At 37.5% G+C, this 22,209-nt stretch overlaps 2 protein-coding genes across 6 annotated transcripts in view; one reads left to right on the plus strand and one right to left on the minus strand.

Moving 5' to 3' along the window:
- Positions 1–8,515, minus strand: part of itfg1 (integrin alpha FG-GAP repeat containing 1) — a 134,395-nt gene extending 125,880 nt beyond the window's left edge. The window contains exons 1-6 of the mRNA XM_084403613.1: positions 8,278–8,515; positions 7,875–7,959; positions 6,755–6,888; positions 6,532–6,589; positions 5,421–5,495; positions 5,244–5,338 (exon numbers count right to left, since the gene is read on the minus strand). Coding sequence (XP_084259739.1) covers positions 5,244–5,338; positions 5,421–5,495; positions 6,532–6,589; positions 6,755–6,888; positions 7,875–7,959; positions 8,278–8,476 — 646 coding nt within the window. The 5' untranslated portion in view covers positions 8,477–8,515. The remainder of the gene's footprint in view (positions 1–5,243; positions 5,339–5,420; positions 5,496–6,531; positions 6,590–6,754; positions 6,889–7,874; positions 7,960–8,277) is intronic.
- A 40-nt stretch (positions 8,516–8,555) lies between these two features.
- Positions 8,556–22,209, plus strand: part of phkb (phosphorylase kinase, beta) — a 71,573-nt gene continuing 57,919 nt past the window's right edge. For 2 of the 5 annotated variants that reach the window (XM_084403615.1, XM_084403614.1), the window contains exons 1-4: positions 8,556–8,653; positions 12,374–12,460; positions 16,198–16,336; positions 19,647–19,746. In XM_084403615.1, the coding sequence (XP_084259741.1) occupies positions 8,590–8,653; positions 12,374–12,460; positions 16,198–16,336; positions 19,647–19,746 (390 nt within the window). In that variant the 5' untranslated portion in view covers positions 8,556–8,589. Of the gene's footprint in view, positions 8,654–9,442; positions 9,568–11,077; positions 11,175–12,373; positions 12,461–16,197; positions 16,337–19,646; positions 19,747–22,209 lie in introns of those variants that run through there. The other 3 variants (XM_084403616.1, XM_084403618.1, XM_084403617.1) reach the window with 3 other exon arrangements.

Here is a 22,209-nt window from a genome sequence, read left to right on the forward strand (position 1 = left end):
ATTCCATTCGAACGAATGGAAAAATAAGAAATCATCTCTTATGGAAACCTCAAGACAAGCCAGAAGGCAGTGGCACAGCCTTCAGTTCCAGCTGATCTCTCTTCCTGAAAGCCTCTACTTACCCCCACTGAGGTCTTTTCCTCACACCAACTCTTGCCACAGAAGACAGCCATAATTGTAGAGAAAGTGGTAGATGATTTTGACGTGGGTGTGCTCTTTTTTCCCCCTCTTGGGCTGTTGTTAATCTGCTGTGATTTTCTCAAAGCTGTTGAGGTCCAGAGAGGCTTTCTTGGTCCTGTCTGCCAATCAGACCCAACAGCACGACCATTCATGTGGCAGCAGAACAGCCTCCAGATGGTTTGGGGGTGGCAGTGATGCCAGTCTTCCATTGAGAGGGTGGGAGATATGTGTTGTAGTGGCTCAGGGGCTTTGTTTTAGTATGGATGAATTGTGCTGGTCCATATTGGCTAGTAAATTACTTTTTGACCTATTTAGCCTTTCCGAGATGAGATGCTTAAGTCTCTTTTGGTCAATGTGACAGACACATGACCACTCCAAGTCTCAAATACACTAATGGACAGAAAGACTTTCACATAATTCTACAAGAGGCCATTCAAATCTGTTTTCATCCTTTAGAAGCACATAGTGCAGAGGATTATTACAGTCAATTTTATGTGACTGACAGGCAAGCTTAACAGGAAACTCTTAACCGGCTTTGAATTCATAAACAGCTCTTGAGAGATCATTTGATTTAAACGGGTTCAGAAAAAAAAAAAAAAACTGACATCAGGATAGTCAGAAACACCTTGCAATAAAGGGGATGCTGAAATCAAGTGTGCCGCACAAGTCCTGAAAAGTGAAGCCAAAAAGGTCATAAACCCTGCCCTCTCTATGTAATCTAATGGGACGCAAGACAAACTAAACAATCAAATTATACTTAAAATTTTTTTTTTCCAAAGTTGGTTTGTCATTTTATGTAGCATTTATCACGATGATGTAAGTTCAAGTGTTTGCTTTTTATAAATAAGTTTTAGTTTTAGTTAATTTTAGTTAATTATTTGATTCTATTAAAAAGGTGGTATGACGTCATGATTGACAGCTTCTCTGAGCAAAGTAGTCACTGAGGCACCAACGCGATCTTCAGGAGGAGATTGGAGCTTTAACTTTAATTTCTACATTTCCATAACTGTTTAGCTATTTCACATCAACATAATGAGATGTTCTGCAGTAAACTGTACTAACCGAATCTGCAGGAGTCTTTTCTACAATGGAAGAGAGTGAAGGTCATCTTTTTTTACAGTCTATGGCTGAAATGCACAACTCTGCTGGCTTCACTAGTTATGATGATTCTGAGCCACTATAGACACAGCCTTTCAACAGGACAAATAACGACATTCAAGAAAACAACAGTACTAGTATCTTTTTGGCTACATTCAGACTGCAGTTGATTTTTCAGTTGAAATTGACAGTCATAATTGAATTACCCATGATGGATTGAATTACCATGATTACCCAATATTTTACAAGTTATATTATTTGAAAAAAGGTCACTAAGGCTGCATTTGAGCAAAATATAGGAAATAGTAAAATTGTCAAATATTATTACAATGTAAAATAATGTTTTTCTATTTTAATGTAATTTAAAATGTAATGTATTCCTGTCATGGAAAACTGAATTTTCGGTGGACATTATTCCAGCTTTCTGTGTCACATGATCCTTCAGATATCATTCTTCTTAACATTCCTTATTAAAACAGTTGTGTAGCTTAAAGCAACACCATGTAGTTTTTCAACCTTCATAATATATTTCCAAGACCCTTGTGATGGTACATCTACTTACAATAGGTTGAATGACACGTCTGCCATAGCCTGACGGGGTCTGCATCGCTTTTACTGGCACTACGGAACTTCGGGGTTCGGGTAGTAACCCGAGCACAAAAAGAACTACAAAATTCGACTGCTTTACGGCATACCTCACTTCCCCCACCCCCCATTTCCTCAAATTCGGACGTGAGAGCCCAACTAGCCTTTGTTTGCTGGCTGGTATAGCGTGTGTATGTTGTTGTCAATGCCGAAGCAGCAACGAAACCGAAGAAGGCAAATGTTTTGTCGGAGGAAGACTAGGAAGAGTAAAAGGGAGAGTGACAAAATCAAAGGCCGGACGAGGATCAATATTGGTCCAGCGTTCGCTCGCTGGCGTGAGCTAAAGGAGGAGGAGGGGTGCCCGACCGATGCTGACTTAGCCGTCATGCTGTTGGACTAGTAAGTATATTGCTTGCATACTATCTCTAGTTTTTCGAATTTGTTGTCTGCCTGGCTATGTTATGGAAGCTATCTGGTCCTCCATTTATCTTCATGAATCAAGTAATGCTAGTAGAGGAGCGAATTATCAATCTGGTAGCTAGTAAACGCTAACATGCTAGTTTTCGATGAAAAAATAAAACCCATGAATTTATATTCATATGACATGCTGAAATATATGCCACTGTACCTGGGATGAAGACATTTCACACGCAACGCAGGCAGTCTGCCCAAGACGTGAGAACTCCTTCTGCAGAGTTTGGGGGTATCGGCTTGTCAACAAATGCACGTGTATCCCCTGGTGTAACCATGACAGATTTTACGACAGTAGTAGAAGACAATACTGTTTCCCAACTGTAGGGGGACCCCGAGAGCAAAAATTACATGGTGTTGCTTTAATATTTTTTCAATTTTAATATATTTTCATATATTTTTAAAAATGTCTATAACTGTCGTTTTGATCAAATGAATGCATTCTTGCTGAATAAAAGTTCTAATTTTAGGGCCACATTTAAACAAATTATGAATTCCACAGCATGCTAAAGTTAAAATACACAACACAACACATCATAAATACCGAGAGAGTTGCAGTACTTCACACACACACTCCCCACTAGACCTACTATAAAAATGGGCCAGTATTTCCCAGACGAAAAACAACACTCAGGAAGCATCCCATCTTGATGACAGTATTACAAGGGGAGAAAAAAAGCCTGACAAAGACAATCTGCAGAATGAAGAATAACTGTAAAACTAAGCTGTTCAGCTGCGTAGAAAACGTGAATATCTGTTGGTCTCAGTCACGTTGAATATTGATCAAATGTAGGCCTACATTTGCATGGGTATGTGGGGCGGTTTAGTGGGGCTGATACCACAATTTTAGATTCCAGTGCAGTTTCACAATTCTTGATTCCAGTTTCGAGACCATAGCAAAAACTATGAAGGTAAAAGAGTATAAAAACTCGAGAGCATGTAGATGTGAATCTGAGAACTTGTACAATAAATATTTGTACTTGTACGCTAAAATTTACATTCACAGCTCTGATGTGAAAAGCTGTAAAATAAAAATGTAATGTTGAGATTTGCACTTGCAGACAATAATCACAAACCTGTATTTTGAATTTGAAGTTGCAGACAAGAAGTCACAAATGTGTAAAATGTCACTCACAGAAATACAATGACAGACACAAACGTGTAGTACCTAGTTGCACTTATTCTTACATTCACATTCACAGTACAAGACCAATTAGGCATTTGCAACTTCTCAAATCCGTCACTGCAATTTCAAATCTTCGAGCCTTGACTGTCTTGACGGCCTAGTTAGTTCTGCATCTAATAGACGGTTAGTTTTGCATCTAATATATCGCAAAAAGAGAAGTTGCAAATGCCTAATTGCTCTTGTACTGCAAATGTGAATGTAAGAATGAGTGCAAATAAGTACTACACGTTTGTGTGTCATTGTATTTGTATGACTGTTGAGTATCATTGAATCATTCATTCAAACGATTCGTTCATTCAGTAATGAAACACCGCTGTGTTTTGAGAAGCAAAGAAAACATTCAAATGTCTTTGTTTGGAACTATTTTCGATTTTAATTTGCAAAATAGAGCAAAAACAGCCAATACTGTGTCTAAAACGTAAGACACTTAATATAAACCGTTTAATGCACAGGTAGTTATAGTCATTTTATTCTCTGTTCTATATTAATGCGCTGCTTTCATTAAAGCACACACATAATTTTAATTAATTGTAAAATGTGACAATCTGTTGTTTCAACAAAAAGCAGTTTTAGAAACAGGTATTTTCTAATACGCCTGAGTGTCTGATGTGTTAACAATCAAAGAGGTATTCCTAGCATTCCTAATTCATAAATAAATCAAGCAGCACTCTAGGCCGTTTCTCTGCAAATGGGCATCTTCAGCAATGCTAACTGAAAGCTACAGAATAGAGAAGTAGCAATTCTCTAAATCAACCCACAGAGCAGCTAGCCTGGGTGCCAGCCCGAACCCCGCCCACAAAATTTTTTGGTCGGGAAGTTCGGTCTGGACTCGCTCCGTTGAGGAGCTATTATGCCCGAACAAAAATTGTTCGGACCAATCAAATTGTAAGGGCGGGCTTTATACGATGATGGACAGATGAGCAACGGTAACGTAATCATCCACGTCACCAAAGAGCGCTTGATTTGAATTAGTTTACAACAAAGACGACTGCTGCTGGAGAATTGAGATTTCACGAGTTCACATTTACAAATAAGTCAGATAGAATAAATGCGTATATAAGATTTCACACAAATAAGTCGATAGAATAAATGCGTATATGACGTGCTGTCCGAGGAGAGGGCTGTGGGCTCGGTAGCCATACTCCCCCCGTATTCCTGGTTGTGAGAGAACAAGACAAGAGTGAGGATTCGGGGTGGTGGAGGGATGCTGAAAAACTGTCAAGGAGTGTTAGGTAAGTTGACAGAGTGAATATGCTTCCTCATGCTGATAGATAGGGTAACGTTAGACATGGTATTTTTTGATGACAAGTTGATATTGGATTGATTATTTGTACGTGCTCCTCCCGAACTTTGTTTATTAAAAATCATGTGTAGATTCCGCCATCGCGTCTGTTATAGAAGATATTCACAGCGCATTCATTTTAAAAGAGGAACAGAGAGCCGCGACATTTTGTTGGTTGAAAATATGAATGAAGAACATGCGTCATTTACTCCGTTGCTCTGATTGGTTGTAGGTCTATCCAATTGAGTGCAGAGTTTTTTTTTTTTCCTGGTTCGGTTGAGACACACCCCATAATCAAATCTCTATGGAGCAGTCTCAGACTCACATTCTGACTAGAATCTGAGTATGACGACGTCAGGCTACAGAGCAGCTGACCTTTCAATATCTTCTCTGACACTTCAAAAGACTTAGTGCAGGAAAGACCAAAGTAGCATTACTCACCGGCAGTGAAGTCCTTGTTAAGGTCGATGAAAGCATTGGAATGAGGGATGCGCATTTTGACATCATTTCTGAGAGCCTTCTCACAGTTTTGTTTTCTGATAAATGATAAAACAGCATGGTTTGTACACTGTGCATTTGTTTTTGTGGTACAGGCAGAAAAACCTAAATAAATCTTACCTTGCCCTGAGATAGCAAACCTCTGATGAACCAGCATCAGATCCAAAAATGTCTGGAATCATGTCCCCATTAAAGCTATATGTGGAAAAGAAAAAGCGGCATCAGACCTCTGCAAAAGCAGAAACTTAACAAGGGAAGCTTGTATTTGTACACTGAGAGGATGAGGACTACAAAACTTGAACAATGACACAATGACTGTGTTTAAAATGATTACAATCATCAGTGATTTGTGGTGTTTAAGACCAAGATTATATATAGAGATATTATATAATATTACCACTAGGGCTGAGTTGAAAAATATTGATTTCTCGATCTGAATTGATTCTCATTTTGATGAACTAAATCTAACTAAATGAACTAAATTCGATTTCTAAATCTAAGATCCAATCTTTCAGTCTATGCTGTTTTCCATGGATGCGTGAACAAAACTTAACTTAGTATTTTTTTGTAGCGCAGCTCCCATCAAATTCTGATTCAAAATTCAAACAGTAAATAGCATTTTGCCGATCTTAAATGTGGCACGACAGATCGCAGTAGAACTGATCATCTCTTGCGTTTTACTAAACGTAGACATGACTGAACATCAGGAACACATTTAATGACCATAACGTGATAGTTAAATAGAAAAATGAACACTAGAGAGGAGCATTTTGCTACATATATGCTCTATATTGCATATTCATTATATTTTTGTTCTTCAATATTTCATATATGTTTGAATAAATCTGTCATAAGTATAAAAACAAGTTTTATGACAGCCACAGTTTAAATGTTTAGGCTATATTTCAAGCATAAACTACATCATTAAGAAATTATTATTAAAACATAATTATTATAAAATCTGCCTTATGTGCAATTTAAATGTTTTTATACAAATCAGTTGTTAATTGTAATGCCTAATTGTACCATATATGACAGGGTTCCCTGTATAGTCTACAGAACTAGTTGACTTGTTTTTTTTTCTTGAGAAATAATTATGTACTGTACCTGCTGCTATCTAAAATAATTGGTTGAATCGAACTGATTTAAAATCTTTGTGTCAATGGCCAGCCCTAATTCCCAAACTATTCATATAAAACAATTTGATAAATCTATATTTAGAATCACTTACTCCATGACAAGGGGCTGATCATTAAAGGTCATGTTAATCTCTATCCTTTCATTCTGGTCTGTAAGAGAACAGAAAACATTTACAAAAACAGTGCAAATCGCTGCTGTAGAATAGTTCTATGACCATCAGTTTAGGCAAAAATATTTAATAAATAATAAATAAATGCTTTGTGAAAGCACTTTCACAAAACATTTTTACTCTATGTATTCTTTTCAGATTTTACCCAAAGTTTGGTTATTTCCCCAGAAGATGAAGACAGTTGTCTTTAGGGAGTCCTTTAGGTGGCCTGTGAGAAGCACATCCATCTGAGAGTCTCCATCGTAATCACCCGGGACCACACTAGTTATGCTGAAGTCACTGAAAGAGCCAGAGAAACACATGAACACTGCAATATCAACACACCACACACCTAGTATGATACAGTGAGAATATAGATCTCACACTTGAGGAGGGGAAAAAAAACATACATTTTATTCACCACAAATATGCAATTTGGTGCAGATGTTGTTATTCATATGGCCAAAAAGTAAGTAATGTGATTTGATTTTTACGTACATAACATTACTATATACATGTCAATTGTCACTATGTTTATACTTTGTAAATTTATATTTAAATGGTTAGTTTTACGATCAAAGCTCAGGAGTTTTAAGCAGCAAAATATATAATGCAATGCAATACAATAATGATTGAGAGATTTACAAGCATTCCTCAAACGCATGTTGTATCATATTTGATGCATACATTATTAACATTATTTTTCTAAAAATTACATATGGATAATCAAGTAAACAGTCATAATAATTGGTTAACAAACAAGTATTCATTACTTAAATTAGCTTATTGTATCTGCATTAAATTACTCTTTTTTTTATTAATATATTTTTAGCTAACTGTGATTTTAACATTTTATTACATTTCTGAAATACATAACTTAGACAGTTACCTCCGATAACAGAACACTCTAAATTGTAATATGGACTCATGCATTTTCTGTAAAGCTGCTTTGAAAAGATGTGTATTGTGAAAAGCGCTATACAAATAAACATGAATTGAATTGACTTAAACGTAAGCAGCTTTAGCCGAGTAAATATTCTCTTGCAATATTAATAACAATATAAAAGTTATTCTTTAATTTGCTAAAATGAATCAGTAAATATTTCACAGCAAAAAGACATCTGTACCACGAGCTAAAGCTGGACATTGGAACTATAAGTCAGAGGGAAGAAGGCATGTAGAAGATTGGGAGATTTAGCAACGTTTTGATCATGTTTAGAGGCCTTAAAAATGTATGCATCAATGTAATAGAGTAGGCTTTATAGGGTTAGTGTGTGTATTCTCACCTAGAGATAGCCTCTTTAGTCAGGTTGACTTTAGGTTTGTAATAAGGAGGTTTAAGATCAGCCAAGAAAATCAACAGTTCAGATCCTGAAAGAAATAATAAATTCCATAAAACAACACATTATCAGGATGTTTATCACCAATAACACACATAATTAAAAACACATTAAAGTAGGGTACAAAGTACTTTACTTTAGTGCAGTAACGTTACCCAGCCACACCCCCTGTCATTAGCAACAATATATAACTGATGAGTTATACACAAAACACCCGCTGACATATTATCAAAGCTCACACATAACATACAATAAGCATCCCCTTACATAAAACATACAAGTTAAACTTCGGGTAGGGTGATTTTAAGGGCTTATTCATCTTAACGTCAGCTAGCAGAACTGTACGTACTCTTCCTGATGATGAAAATGTCAGTCTGTTTATCAGAGTTGAAGTCACCGAAAGCCGCTACTGTACCATAATTCTCCAAGGCAAATAAATCCCTAGTAACGTCCTGCAATGCAAACGTGACATATTGTCCGACAAAACTTAATAATAACGTCAAAAAACAAGCCCATGACAGCAACATTTTGCTGTTAGCTTCGTTCATCACAAACTGGAACACGGCACGTCGTTCGACTACGGCAGCCAGCACATAGGCTTTGCGACAGTGTGGGTGCCTTAACGGCAGTGTGAGTGTGATGTTTTTATTTTGCTGTCATCATGGCAAGCTTAGCGGATGTCGGCTGGAAGCTGCTGGAGTTCAAAGCCAGATCTAAGCGATCAGGTTTGGCTTTTTGAGATGCATGGCACTGGGCACGATTAAACAGTGCACATTTGTACTCTCGCTGCATTTTGATCCATTGTCCGTGTTGCAGACGCTCATTAACATGAGTTGTCGTGTCTGTGTGGCAGAGAGCAATGCCTAAAGGTCAGGCGAGAAGTGTACGCTATATTTAGAGCCTAACTGCACTCTCTGAACGTCATGCTTTGCATTTTTAAGGAGTAACGTTAGTACTTTAAAAGACTTGAGTCCCGGAATGTCTAAGGTTTTGAAAAGGCTTTTTAACCCTCTTAATTCAGTGCTTGTTAGCATCTGCTTCAGACTGACATTAAAACTCAAGTAGCCCTTGACAATTATCTGGATCCACTTGTGGTTATGTAAGATAGATAAATAAGTAAAATTACACATATCTGTAGTTTCTTTCTGCTATTTTTCTTTGTTTCTTGGAGGGATGTCACACAGAAAAAAGAAAATTGCTCACTGTAATGTTATTCTAAACCTGTATGTAAAAGATCCAATAAATGTAACCAGTGATTGTCATTCTATCTAATATCAACTTTTGTGTTCCACAAATTCATACGGGTTTGGAATAACTTGGGTGAGTAAAGAATACGATATTTTGCGTGAACTATTCCTTTAAAGGTCCCATATTGTACACTTTTCTGAAGTTCTTGACGTCCTTAAGAATATTTATTTGCGGTAGTACCAAAAACCATCTCAATATATTTTTACAGCTCCTTTCTCAGGAGCTCTGCCAAGAACAGGTTGATTTTGGCCTGTCTACTTAATATTCATGAGTCTCTCTTCTGATTTGCACTGTTGTTGTCTGTCTGAGTGACGCACGGCCAGGCCAACCACAAGTGACTAGGGTCATGTATGCTGTAGCCTGCTGTGGCTTGGTGATGCTCTCAAGTAAGGTAAATAAAACACCTGTAATGATGGTGATAAATTATTTGTTATTAAAGCATAAACATACATAACATAACAAACATAAACACAAGCTACTTGCATGGTTTGGCATGACAGAAATAGGGCAAAGTGCGTTCCCTTAATAATTCCTAAAAAGCTTTTATCTCAGTTCATCGCGATCTCACAAAGCTCCGTTATTATCAATGAAGCTGACTGCACAATACATCTTTCATAATGTCAACATTTCGGCATTTTGCCAGCATGCAGAATTCAGCACTGAACAAAAACTCAGTTTTGAGCGGTGAGTGGATTCTCTTAAATGCATCTCATTGGCCATTGCGTTTAAGAAATCAACACAAATGTCTGTGATTGGCTACATTGCTCAACGCTGCAAACATGTTATAAATAGAAACTCGTTCTGGCCTGTAAATCGTTTTTATTTAGTTTTAGTTAACGTTATTCTTGTTGGTTTTGTGCAACATATGAATAACAAATTTTTTTGTTTTATTTTTAGATATTTCTATTTTGCCGGAGTGTCGCGAATCGTTTTATTCTCCTGCAACCCGCACACTCACGAGAACGTTACGCCCGCACTCGGCTATCAAATCTAGTCCCGCGCTGCACTCTTGCATTGGGTCCCATGGGAGTGCAGGTCTCTACGTCCATCAACTGAACAGCATTTTCTCGACATGTTTCCGTGTTGTTGTTGCTCAGCAACGATGTTGTCTGGGGGTTTGGCAAAAGGATGGAGGGATGATGGAGACTGAAGGCGGTGACTGAGTAGTTCTGACATCACATTTTTACGGAAGTCACAACGGCTCGTGAAAAGGCGCAGCTACTTTATTCAGGCTGTGTGCATTTGTCTGTGGATTGACTGTTTTGAAACTTGTATGGTAGTTACATAGCCCCTAGACCTCTGTTATCATGAAAAAAGCCAGGAAATTTCATTTTTGACAATATGGGACCTTTAAAATAGTCATGTCAATTTTAGTTGTACAGCTTTACAGAAATTCATGGTGTTAATGATTATAATATCTTAATATTGTCATGCCTTACAGTCGCATTGAGCATATTAGAGTTGGGCGAAAATACAGTTTTGCAACGATTTAAACAATTAAACGACAGTTAAGATTTGTCATATAGTAGGCCTGTATATCGCTTTACGTATACTGTATGCGTGTGAAGTATAGTGTATATCCAATGTTAGCTGTGCAATAATATACTTTACATTTTGTGGTGATATAAACAATCAATCAGTTGGATACAGATCACAAATTATTAGTCTTAATTTTAGAAGTTGGCTTGGGATTGTAGTCTGTATAGTGTCATCGACATTTCCGCACATTTTAATTGGCATCTCATCCTCTCACATCAGTCATACCAAATCATCTCACTTTCAGTTGTGTATAATGCATGTCCATTCAATAACCATGCCTGAAGATTGGAAAATTTCTCTGTGTGATTCCATGTAATTTGTCTTTTCTCTCTCTAACCATATGAATTATACTAATGTTGTAGTTTAACTAATAGAGGACTGGCGTAGAGTTCGCCTAATGAAAAATGGCCAACACTGCCAAAGAGGTTCTGAATGTCCATCGCAAACTCCGGAAGTTTGGTAAGTTTGGGTGAAGGGCTTGATCCATGGAAAAGCTGCGTTGCAGTTGATATATAGTGTGAAGTATCTGGATAGAATACTGTTAATAACTGTCTAATTTTGCCATGAAACAAAATGAAAGCCAATACATTCCCATAACAGTATTGGTTCAGAAATTAAACTCTTTGTTGCCTAATTGAAAATTATTTTTTTATTGCAGCAAATAATAATGCTAGTGTTTCACCTCTAATGTTTCTAGCTGTTTCAGTTCATTTAAAGGGGTTAGTCATAAATACACCTTGGTAATATCATGGGGGAAATTTTGTGATTAATCAAATCAGTAATGAAGTCCAGTTCCTATCATCTCTTTTTGTCAATGTCTGATCAAATCTGTCAACAGAGGAGGTTCGTATGCTTCTTGAGGCAAGTTACTTTTATATCAATGTGGTGAAACTAAAATGAGGAGTATCTTTCATTTGCCCGTTTGGATGTGCACTGCTTAGCCAGAGTTATCTTAAAAAGAGATGGCTTTGTCCCTGCTACTTAAAAGCTGATGGGAATTATGCTAATTTGCAAGGAAATGTGAATTTTCAGTACCTGAGGTATTGACCCTGGGTCGATTCTATTAAAATGTAAATTGCTCCAAAGTTAAATGTGTCTGAAATAGTGCTCAAGTTGATGGGGTTCCCCTGAATTTCACTCCTCACAGAAAAAAACCCTGAATTTACTGGTGTTGGGTTCCATTATTCACAGAGTTTGTGCCAGTGCCTTCAATTTTGCAATCAAGCTGTGTGTGTTTGCAGTGACGTTCAATTTGATATATGCAACTGGTGAACAATAGCTTTAGTCTTTTGCATTTTGCTTTGATTGTTTTCCTGGCATGCTTTGCTGCCTTTGCACCCCGGTAAATCTGCATTTCGCTGCTCTTAGCATTGTAAATGGAACAAAAAACCATTTAGGTTACAGAGACCAATTGAAGCACATTTTGATTTTGGTGAGTCAGCTCAACCTCAGCATACTAAATAGCCGTAAGTGAGCCTGTAGCGGGTCAGTAATCTATACAGTAGCATCATCAAGAAGCCATGCTGACTGTGTATGCTCATCACTTCCATCCAGGGTTTCTTGAATTGCATCTAGAGATGAGATAAGCATCACAATATTTCAGATCTGTTCAGATTCAATGGTTGTTGTAACATCAATGTCTGCTTTTTTGTGATCAGGCTCCATCTATGAACCCCTTAAGCTATCCATACTGCACCGGGATGATGAGCCCCTTTGGGAGAAACTTGACCGCTTCTATAGTGCAGGTGAGAATTTATGCCCTGCATGTAATTTGTTTTTCATATAGGCTTGAGAATTGGCTCGAACATCTCTTGAGCATTCTATTATGGTTTTAATGATGCATTTAACCTCATTATATTGTGTCATGGCTTCATCTAGCTGCACCACCTTTCTTTTTATTTTTAATAAAAAGTAGCTACGCATTTATAAAGCAACTCATGTAAGGTGTCAAGTTGTGTACAAATTCCAAAGTTACTCCTGATTTTCCCTAATATAGCTGATCTGTGTATTAAGTGCACCGATGTTTACTCCTATTTAAAAAGTAATTTAATTATGGAAAGATGTTTCCTAATTTAATTGGAGGATTTAAAAAGTCTCCAAACCATTAGGCTACATTTAATAATAATACCCAGCAAATGACTTGAGTATAAGCACTAAAAGATTAATTTGGAGCTGGTATAGTTTCTCATTGCTGTGCAGTTTGCTCTTAATCAATACTCATCTCTTTTCCTACCCACCCTCTATCTCTTTCTCACCTAATCTTGCTTTCCATTTTAGTTTTCACCATGACAATAAATAAGTACTGCTTTGCAAGATGAATGGCGTATGTCATATTCAAATAGTTTTCTTAATAGATAAAAAAAAAAAAGATAGTTTCTTAAGAAAAATGAGTCTTGCGTTTTGAGGTCATTTAGATTAGTTGGAGTGTATGTCTTATTTGCAGGGTTTCTGTGTGTCTTAAAAGGGTTTTAAAAAGGCTTAATTCACTCTTACACAAATTAAGGCCTTAAAGTCCGCGTGAACCGGAAGTTGCAAACGACTTGTCTCCAGTGTTGTGACGTATTTCCCAGTGAAAAGGAATATTGAACAGAGGGCAGGCTAGCGCTCCTCCTCTCCATCTCTCACTCATAGCAGACTAACGGTTTGAGGGGAGTGGTTAAGCGTTTCCCAACCCAAGCCGTCAAACCTACGTCATCAGAGAAGGAACGCCATTCCAGACCGGAAGTAACTTTTCAGACTTTGATTAAAGATTACGACGGCAAACAGTTTTTTTCTGTGTATTAACTTGCACGGATTAATTTTTCACCACAAGACTAGTAATATGCGCTAACAAAGTAAATAGGGTCAATTTTGATTTCAGGTGGACTTTAATAGGAGCAGACAATCTTAAATTAAAAAGGTTATAGCATTATGTTGCATGCATTGAAAAAAAAAAAAGTTATCTACCTCAGTATTTTTGTCCTGTTTTCCAGTACAAATATCTAAACATCTTGTCTTGAAAAGTTGAACAAAATTAAGTGAGGTTGTGCTTAAACAAGATCAAATATCTGTCAACTTCACAGACTTTATATTTTGTGTCATTTTGTATCTCCAGTAAATGTGTCTTGATTTAAGAATCTTTAGGCAGTTGCACTGGAAAACAAGACACAAATACTGATGAAGAACATAAAAAAATACAGTAGGTAGGTAGTCAAGCTACTTTTTTGGTGTAAAATAAAGTAATGGATATCTTTCAGAAGTTGTATTTTCAAATTCCGAAGTGTTGCTAATACATCTCTTTGTGTTTCTCCCTAGATATTTACATTTAGAGAACACATTTTTCTTTACTTGGTCTTAAAAAAGTATTTACCTTCATAAAACCTGCAGAATCCTTGTATTTGTTGAACACTGAATTATCTCCAATTTGTTTATTGCTGGTTTGTTGATGATATCATAATGATATATACATATATGCATGCCAAATATTGCCAGCAGCCACAAGTAGTTTTGCTTTCTCGGCGTATCATAGTTTAGGGAACTCTGACCTTCTAACTCCTATAGAGAAAAAGGAATTCAAAGTAGGACCTAAACATCACAGACTGACCTTATGGTTCAATGCACAGACTTCAGCTGCTTGGCTTAAAATATTGTGGGAACATTTCAAGAACACCTTATGTCTTTTGTCTAGCACACCTGATCCAACTCCTCAGCTCATTAGTCGAGTGCTCGATCATCTTGTTTCATCCACTTCAAAAACGATGGAAAAGCCTTGTTTCTCGAACACTGCATGTTCACGAATTCTATATTTTCAATCTCTTTCCTCCATCCAGACATTCAGCCTGTTCCTAAAGCTCATTTAAAATCCCCAGACAGACAACACTGAGATGAGAGCACTGCAGGGTGAGGGAGGGAGGAAGTGAGAGAGAACAAAGAGTAAAGAGTGACAGAGAGGATGCTTCTCATTTCAATGATCCTTTTGAGTCATGGTTGAAGCAGACAAACGTACAGCGTTTGCGCTGGGTAATCCCGTTTTGAAAGTGAATCCCCATGTCATTCCCTATAAGACGAATCCTACAATGATAAATGTGGTAACTTTCATAATTCAGATTACTCTACCTCAGAGCTGAAATGCATCTCAGCTTACAGTGATTGCTGTGTGTACTGTATATAAATGCAGCACATTATATGCAACATGCATGGTATGTTATTTTGAACTTTTCTCAGAAGGATATTGCCATTTTTATCTCTGGTCTTTCTCGCTCTCTTTCTGGGTTTTCCTATTTATGTGGTAATGACATAATGCTTCAGTGCTTCTCATTTCCTCTTCTTCTTCTCTCCAGCCTGTTTGTTGTGAATGCAGTTCTGCTATCTTTCCTCTGCCTCCACAAGATTAAGGTTGGAGAAAACAAGCTTTAACTTTTAATGGGCAAAAGAGTATTTCCCTCTCTTTCTTTCTTTGTCTTCTCCCTCTGTCTCTCTCTGTCTGTGTGGTTCAGTCTCCACCCATTTTCTCCGTCTTCTTCCACTCTCTCTGATGGACCCCCTCCCTTTCTTCTTAGTGTATAAAAATGGCTGCCTTGTGGAAATAGACTGATTGTATGTGCAGTGTTAGGGGTTGATGTAGAGGTGCATAGATGATAAGAAAGAGATCATGCAGTCTTCCAAGAATTTGCATCAAGAGTGCTATGATGCGCTCCGATGCGTGTAATACGTCATTTGCCTTTTTCCCTTTCTCAAAAGAAGTCACTCAATGCACAGGAGATGCCTCCACGTGCCACAGCGACTGTGAAATGACTGCAAATGAGATTTTCTTGATTAGTAATATAAGGTTTTACCGGAGCAAATGGCCAGTAATAGCAGGTTTCTCTGGATTAATTGATCTCTGACCCTTTCCTCCCTGAAACATTATGATAGACTCTAGCCGCAGTCTTCCTTTTAGTCCTACCGGCATCACTTACAGTACAAGACCTAATCAGATAAAAACGTATTTATCGCCTTGTCTGGAATGCCGGATTCTTCCGATGAGAGTCAGAGCAATCCTGGCTGCAGTCTCTCTGAAGAGTATATTAATATTCTGACTAATTCCCCCCAGTGTCTCCTTATCCCCCAGCCCTGATGGCACTGTCTCTTTGAATTGACCCAAACTCTACATAACAAATGATGGCTCGGAATGAATGTCCCCTTCATTTGTGCTGCCGTAATGTGCTGATGAAAAATGAAGTGCCCTATTCAGCCTGATTATACATTAGTAAAGAGAAATCACAGTGGAGGGAGTGAGAGAGAGCTAGTTTAACAGTTGGGCACAGTGATGGACAAAGCTGTGTTGCCATTTTTGTACTGTTTTTTTTTTTTTAATAATATTATTGTTGAGTAATATGCGACAATATTTATTTAGCTTGATTAATTATACATGCAGTGGTATTTTATGTCAGAAAACAGGAATAAAAGTAACACCATGAGACTATATCTGTTTTTCTCTCTGTCCTTCTCTCATTTCTTCTAGTGAAGAGCACCATTCTGAATTATCAGAGCCCTACCACTGGTCTGTTTCCTGTGAAGACCTGTTCCACCTGTAAGGATGCTAAAGTCAGAGACTCCCTCTACTGCGCTGCCAGTGTCTGGGCACTGGCGTTGGCATACAGGTTAGATATTGATTGGCACTTTATGTGGAATTACCTTTTGGTAAAATCTGCGATCACATTGATCTGCGTTGATCTTAAATTATGTTTCAATTGGTAAATGTAAATGAATGTGTTGAAGAGACTGGCTCTTTTCTAGTGCTCCCATTTACCACCTTTACTCGCCACTCATGAATCAAAGACCATGAATCCATTATTAATTTGCTGGCTGTTGTTCAGAGTGCTATTATATGAAATATATATACAGTCATGTTAAAAAGAAAGTACACCCTTTTGAATTCTATTGTTTTACATATCAGGACATAAAAACTCATCTGGTCCACAAGTGTGACATATGTAGTGCATGATACATGTAGTGCTATACATGATATAGAGATTATTAAAGGGATAGTTCACCCAAAAAATGAAAATTCTGTCATCATTTACTCATCCTCAAGTTGTTATACAATGAAAGTCAACTGTTTGGTTACAAACGTTCTTCAAAATATCTTATTTTATGTTCCACATAACAAAAAAATATGCTGGTATGCAGTGGCGTGTATACCATCTGTGGCGTCTAAGCAGACAAAGATGAGTTTAACAGCCAGGGACAAAAGGCTGAACAAGCTGTTACAAAATCTTAAAGAATATCTATTAGTGAGCAAGACAATCTGTATTGTAATATGTTTTTGTTTTTTTAAAACTGGTTTGTTGACTCAATCTTGGTGTGAACAGGCCTTATGGCTATGATTTGGCCTGAATAAGCTGTATTGTGGTAGAAATTGGCGGAATAGGCCTCTCTGAATGAAACGGTGAAAATTGATGTCATTATCATAGGGGAAAAAAATCTGCTGTTTTCTTACACTAATGTTCAAATATTTGTGGTCAGTAAGGGTTTTTTATTAAAGAAATTCATACTTTTATTCAGCATTGAACATTGAGTTTTTACTTTTTTTTTGCGTAAAAAAGCCTTGGTGAGTATAAGAGACTTCTTTCAAAAACATATTTTAAAGGGTGGTGTGAGTATATTTACATTTACATTTACATTTATTCATTTAGCTGACGCTTTTATCCAAAGCGACTTACAATTGCTATATATGTCAGAGGTCGGACGCCTCTGGAGCAACTAGGGGTTAAGTGTCTTGCTCAGGGACACATTGGTGTCTCACAGTGGATTCGAACCCGGGTCTCTCACACCAAAGGCATGTGTCTTATCCATTGCGCCACCACCACCACTATATGGAGTATATACTCCTCACATTTGACAAACTAATGGCAGCTTTAATCACACTGAGTTAAGTATGTGTACCCACTGATCAGGTGCAAGTTGATCCACCTGCATTTGTTCCAGTGCTCATATTAATGGACTACTGCTTCTACACTGCAGTTTTCAAAGCTCTGTTGAGACAGAATTAGATTGAACTTAATGTCCAGGGATGTACTGGATAGCTTAAAGGTTATAGGTTCAAACTCTGCAAGGGGACACCTTTATGCCCTTGAACAAGATATTAGAGCTAAACCTCAGGTTCCTCTTGGGGGATTGTCTAAAGTCACTTTGAATCCAAGACACTCTGACCAAACACCCACCCTGCTCGTTTTTTAAATGGGACATTTTTGTTTGTTTGTTTGTTTGTTTCTAGCTTGTCCAGTGATTTTGATTTGTGTTCTGAATCATTTTCCTTCCAAAAAATGAACTTTCTCCCAAGTGTTTTGTCTTCCCTTCTTTCATTTAAATTTATGAGAAAGATCTGTCATCATTTATTCAGTCTCATGTTGTTCCCAACCTCTATTACTTTTTTCTGTTGAACACAAAATACAATATTTTGAAGAAAGCATATTGTGACAAGGACAAAGAAACTTCATAAAATTTGTTTTTGTTTATGTGGGAGGTTTTGGTTCATGACCTTTTCTAGACCGTGTCTGATTTTGCTTCGTATTGTTTTCCCTACGTAATAATTTAACCAACACTGGCTGGAACAACCAAACATTTGGTTATTGTTTTCTAGGCTTATTTTCCTAATTTGAGCATTTACTCTATCTCTAACAGCTATGGTTGTTCATTAATAGTGATAATTAACAGTTGAATAGAGAATGCCTTTTTAAATTCCAACTCAATCCCTGAATTGATTTGAGTTAGCAAACATGCAAAATTGCATTTCTATGCAAATTCAATTTCTGTGATTTTATCCAGAAAACAACTTGAAATATGACAATTTTTATATTTCATATGTCCACTATTTATATTTTAACTGAATTTCATTGTAATATTTCGATGGCCCTATTTACACCTGGTATTAAGAAGCATGTTTGTCAATCCCAAGTGGACGATTCGTGTAAACGAGATCGAATGTGAATGTGTTCCACATACTCTCCGCCTACTGACCTAATGCGTAAACATTATGGGAAGCTCGCAAGCCAGACTGGAATTAATTCTTTATCGCTTGAAGCCCTAAGTTTGGTTTAGAGATGAAAACACACAATGTTCAGTGTGGAAATGATCAGAGCAGAAATGAAAGCTGCAGTTCTCTGTATGTTTTTCCGTCATCTCATTTTGCGTTCATATGTAAATTGCACAGTCTTATTTTGTCCATTAGATCCAAAGATCTGGAAAAACCCATACATTTACCCGCCTTTAGACCCTCCCCTTGAAGAAAGCTGAACAGAAGTGGACAAAAGAGATGAATTAAAACACCAGCTGTAAACAGGTTGTGTCTCCCTTGTCTTCTTCAACCAAAAATGCATCTTAATACCAGGTGTAAACAGGGCTTAATATTCAGTAGCAAGGGAATAAGTTACAGATATTTGAAACATAGCATAACAAGCACAAACACTCCTTTCTAAAGCAGGTCTCCAGCACTCTCGGGGCTCAGGTCAAGGTTACAAGATTTATAGGAGGGCACCCAAGACCGAGACTTTCCGTTGAACTCCTAAGATAAAGTGTTTCTTTTCCTTCTCACTCCTCCTGGTGAGGGTTGTTCCTCTAGAGGACGAAAACGGGGATAAAAATAGAGAGCAGGCGTATATCAGAGGCAGACGTAGTCATCAGTCTTCACCTCTGCATATTAGCATTGTCAGAGGAGTTTAATTAAGATGATTCCAATCTGACAGCAAGGCCTGAACCCATTACTTACTCTCTATTTATCTCTGTAGGAGTATATGTGGGTGGTGTGCATGTGTGCGCTCTACATGAGCGCTCTTGATATGTGTTGAAGGTTTGTCTCATTTGCATGTTTGCCTTTATTTATTACTGTGATAGTTTGAGCACTTTGCCTTGCTGTAGTACATGGTGCTGACATTGCTTTACAGGAACTCATGCAGAATGTTTCTTGCGCAGGCGAATCGACGATGACATGGGCCGCACTCATGAAATGGAGCACTCTGCCATCAAGTGCATGCGGGGGATTATGTACTGCTACATGCGGCAGTCTGATAAGGTGGGTCTCAGCGTCACACCATAGGACAGAGCTGCATGCATGTCACTCATCAATTCTGCCTTTTTGAAAACTCAGACAGCCTGCTGAAGATCGCTTTATTCCCCCCTGGTGAGCAGTTTCATACTTTTAGATAGCTTTACAGGTCTGTTGATCATTTTTGGTACTGTTCTTGTAAGGTTAGTGCCGTAACCTCATGCAGCAGCCTGTAGATCAAACGTCCTTGTGAAGTTTGGCAAGATTGCATAGCCTATATTTAACACTTGTTCACATTATTCGATTTGACTGACCTTGCCATGAATTTCCATGTGTATATTCCCACTATACCACAGAGTTACTTTCAAAGGAAATGTACACACATCCCACGTTCCCCCCATCCCCCCCCCCCCCTCCGGCTCACCACACTTGCAAGCAACACTAGGCTTTCTTTACTGTTCAGGAGTTACAGTAAATCTCAGAAAGAGCTTTGCACATGGTGTGAAGCTTTTTTTATGGACTCGAGTCAATGTTTCAGGGCTCAACGGTAAAGATTTTTTTTCTGTTGCCCAGTCAGTCCAGGAGTTCATTTTTACTTGCAATGCCAATATTTTAAGTGGCTCCACCATGAAATAATGGTTTTATTTAGCACTGTACTTTTATATTTGCTTGAAATAATATTTAGATTAGATTAGTTCACCCAGAAATGAAAATTGTTGTTCCAGACTTTCGTTCACCTTCAAAATTCAAATTAACGTTTTTCATCAAACATGAGATATTTCATTAAAAAGATTATCTCAATTTAATGTCCGCACAACCAAAAACAAATGATTAAAGCACATACATAGAGCACGTCAAATATGGTACGTGGAAGCTTAACCGTACTTTCTGCTTATGCGTCAAGCAGGTGCGTTTGATGTGCTAAATGTATGTGTGTTGTTGAACAATGTTTAGAAAAGAATAAATGAAAACTTCATTGCATAAAGTAATCATATCTCTTCAGAAGACTTGGATTAAACTGCTCGACCACTCATATGGATTATGTTTTTTTTGTTACTTTTTGATGTGTCAATTTTGGTGGAATGGACTTTGAATGGAGGGACTGAAATCTCTCTCAAGTTTCATTAAAAACATCTTAATTTGTGTTTTAAAGATGAATAAAAGTCTTATGGGTTTGGAATGGCTTGAGGGTCAGTAATTGATCATAGAATTTTCGTTTTTTGGATCCCTATAAGTCTTCTTTAAAAGCTGGAAATAAAATATCTAACCTTGTCTTGTTTTACTAATTCCACCTGTCTATCCCTCAACTCTCACACTGGAACGTGGCAGCAATGTCTGTGACAGACCTCAATAAAGAGTTGATTTTGACTACAGATGTGTGAACTCACTCCACAACGTGGATGGCATTTGGGTATTATTTAAGGGTTTTCTCTGGGTTGCATTTGAGTGGCTGCCAGTTGGGCTTTTCTGTGGTTTTAACAGTTGGATGTTGCTGCAATCAGGGTTTTGACAACGTTCCCATGGCGAGCTGCCTAGAACGACTGTGGCCATTTGCAGAGTTGTTGGGCTTCCTGTTTTGGTCCAGCTGGTACTGTTTTTACCACCAGCTAAAAGCAAATGTTAAGTAATGCACATGAACATTTCTAACCTTTCATAAGTACTGGAGTACAGGCCCTCCATAAAAAAAATTATCCATATTTTGATACACTTTTATGATACTGTTATGAATATGGATATACAGTAAATTGTCTTTATAAATTGCAGTTCAGAGTTCGTTCACAAGCAGCAGTCGCTGACGATGGAAGACATTTGCTAGTATTGTTTCATACTGTATTTAAATATGACCTCATCCAGCACTAGTTTGGTTTTCTGTCTAAGAAATGATTCTGTTACGGTGTGAGAAACCAGTCCAGGAGTGAACTGTTTGAATGAATCATATTTTTTGCAAAACCATTTGACTGATTAGATCAATGGTGATTGTGCCAGTTCTGATTCTAAACAGCTCATTGAAAACACACAAGACATGACTTCTGAAATATCATTAGGGATGATGATTCTCAGGTTGGTATATGGAAGTCTCCACCGTCAGATTTAACAGCAATATTTTACTGTGTCTCATGCCCCAGTATAAAAGGCTCTAGTAGGGACGCCCCTGGTAATGCATAGGCCTATAGAAACTGGGAGAGAAGCTCCATCAAAAGGATAACACTTCACAATAAAGTTGCATACATTAACATTATAGCCATGGCAATGGGGTATACCACTATTCAAAAGTTTTGGGTCAGTAATATACAGTATACATTTTTTAAGAAATTAATACTTTCAACAGAGACGCATTATAATGTCTTTTATAATGTTACAAAAGATTTTTATTATGCTGTATTCTATGATGAACTTTATATTCATCAAAGAATAGTGAAAAAATTAAACATGTCTTTATCACATATAATATTACATTTTTAAATATATTAAAATAGAAAACAGTAATAG

This window comes from Rutilus rutilus, assembly GCF_951802725.1.
Source record: "Rutilus rutilus genome assembly, chromosome: 3".
Classification (NCBI taxonomy): domain Eukaryota; kingdom Metazoa; phylum Chordata; class Actinopteri; order Cypriniformes; family Leuciscidae; genus Rutilus; species Rutilus rutilus.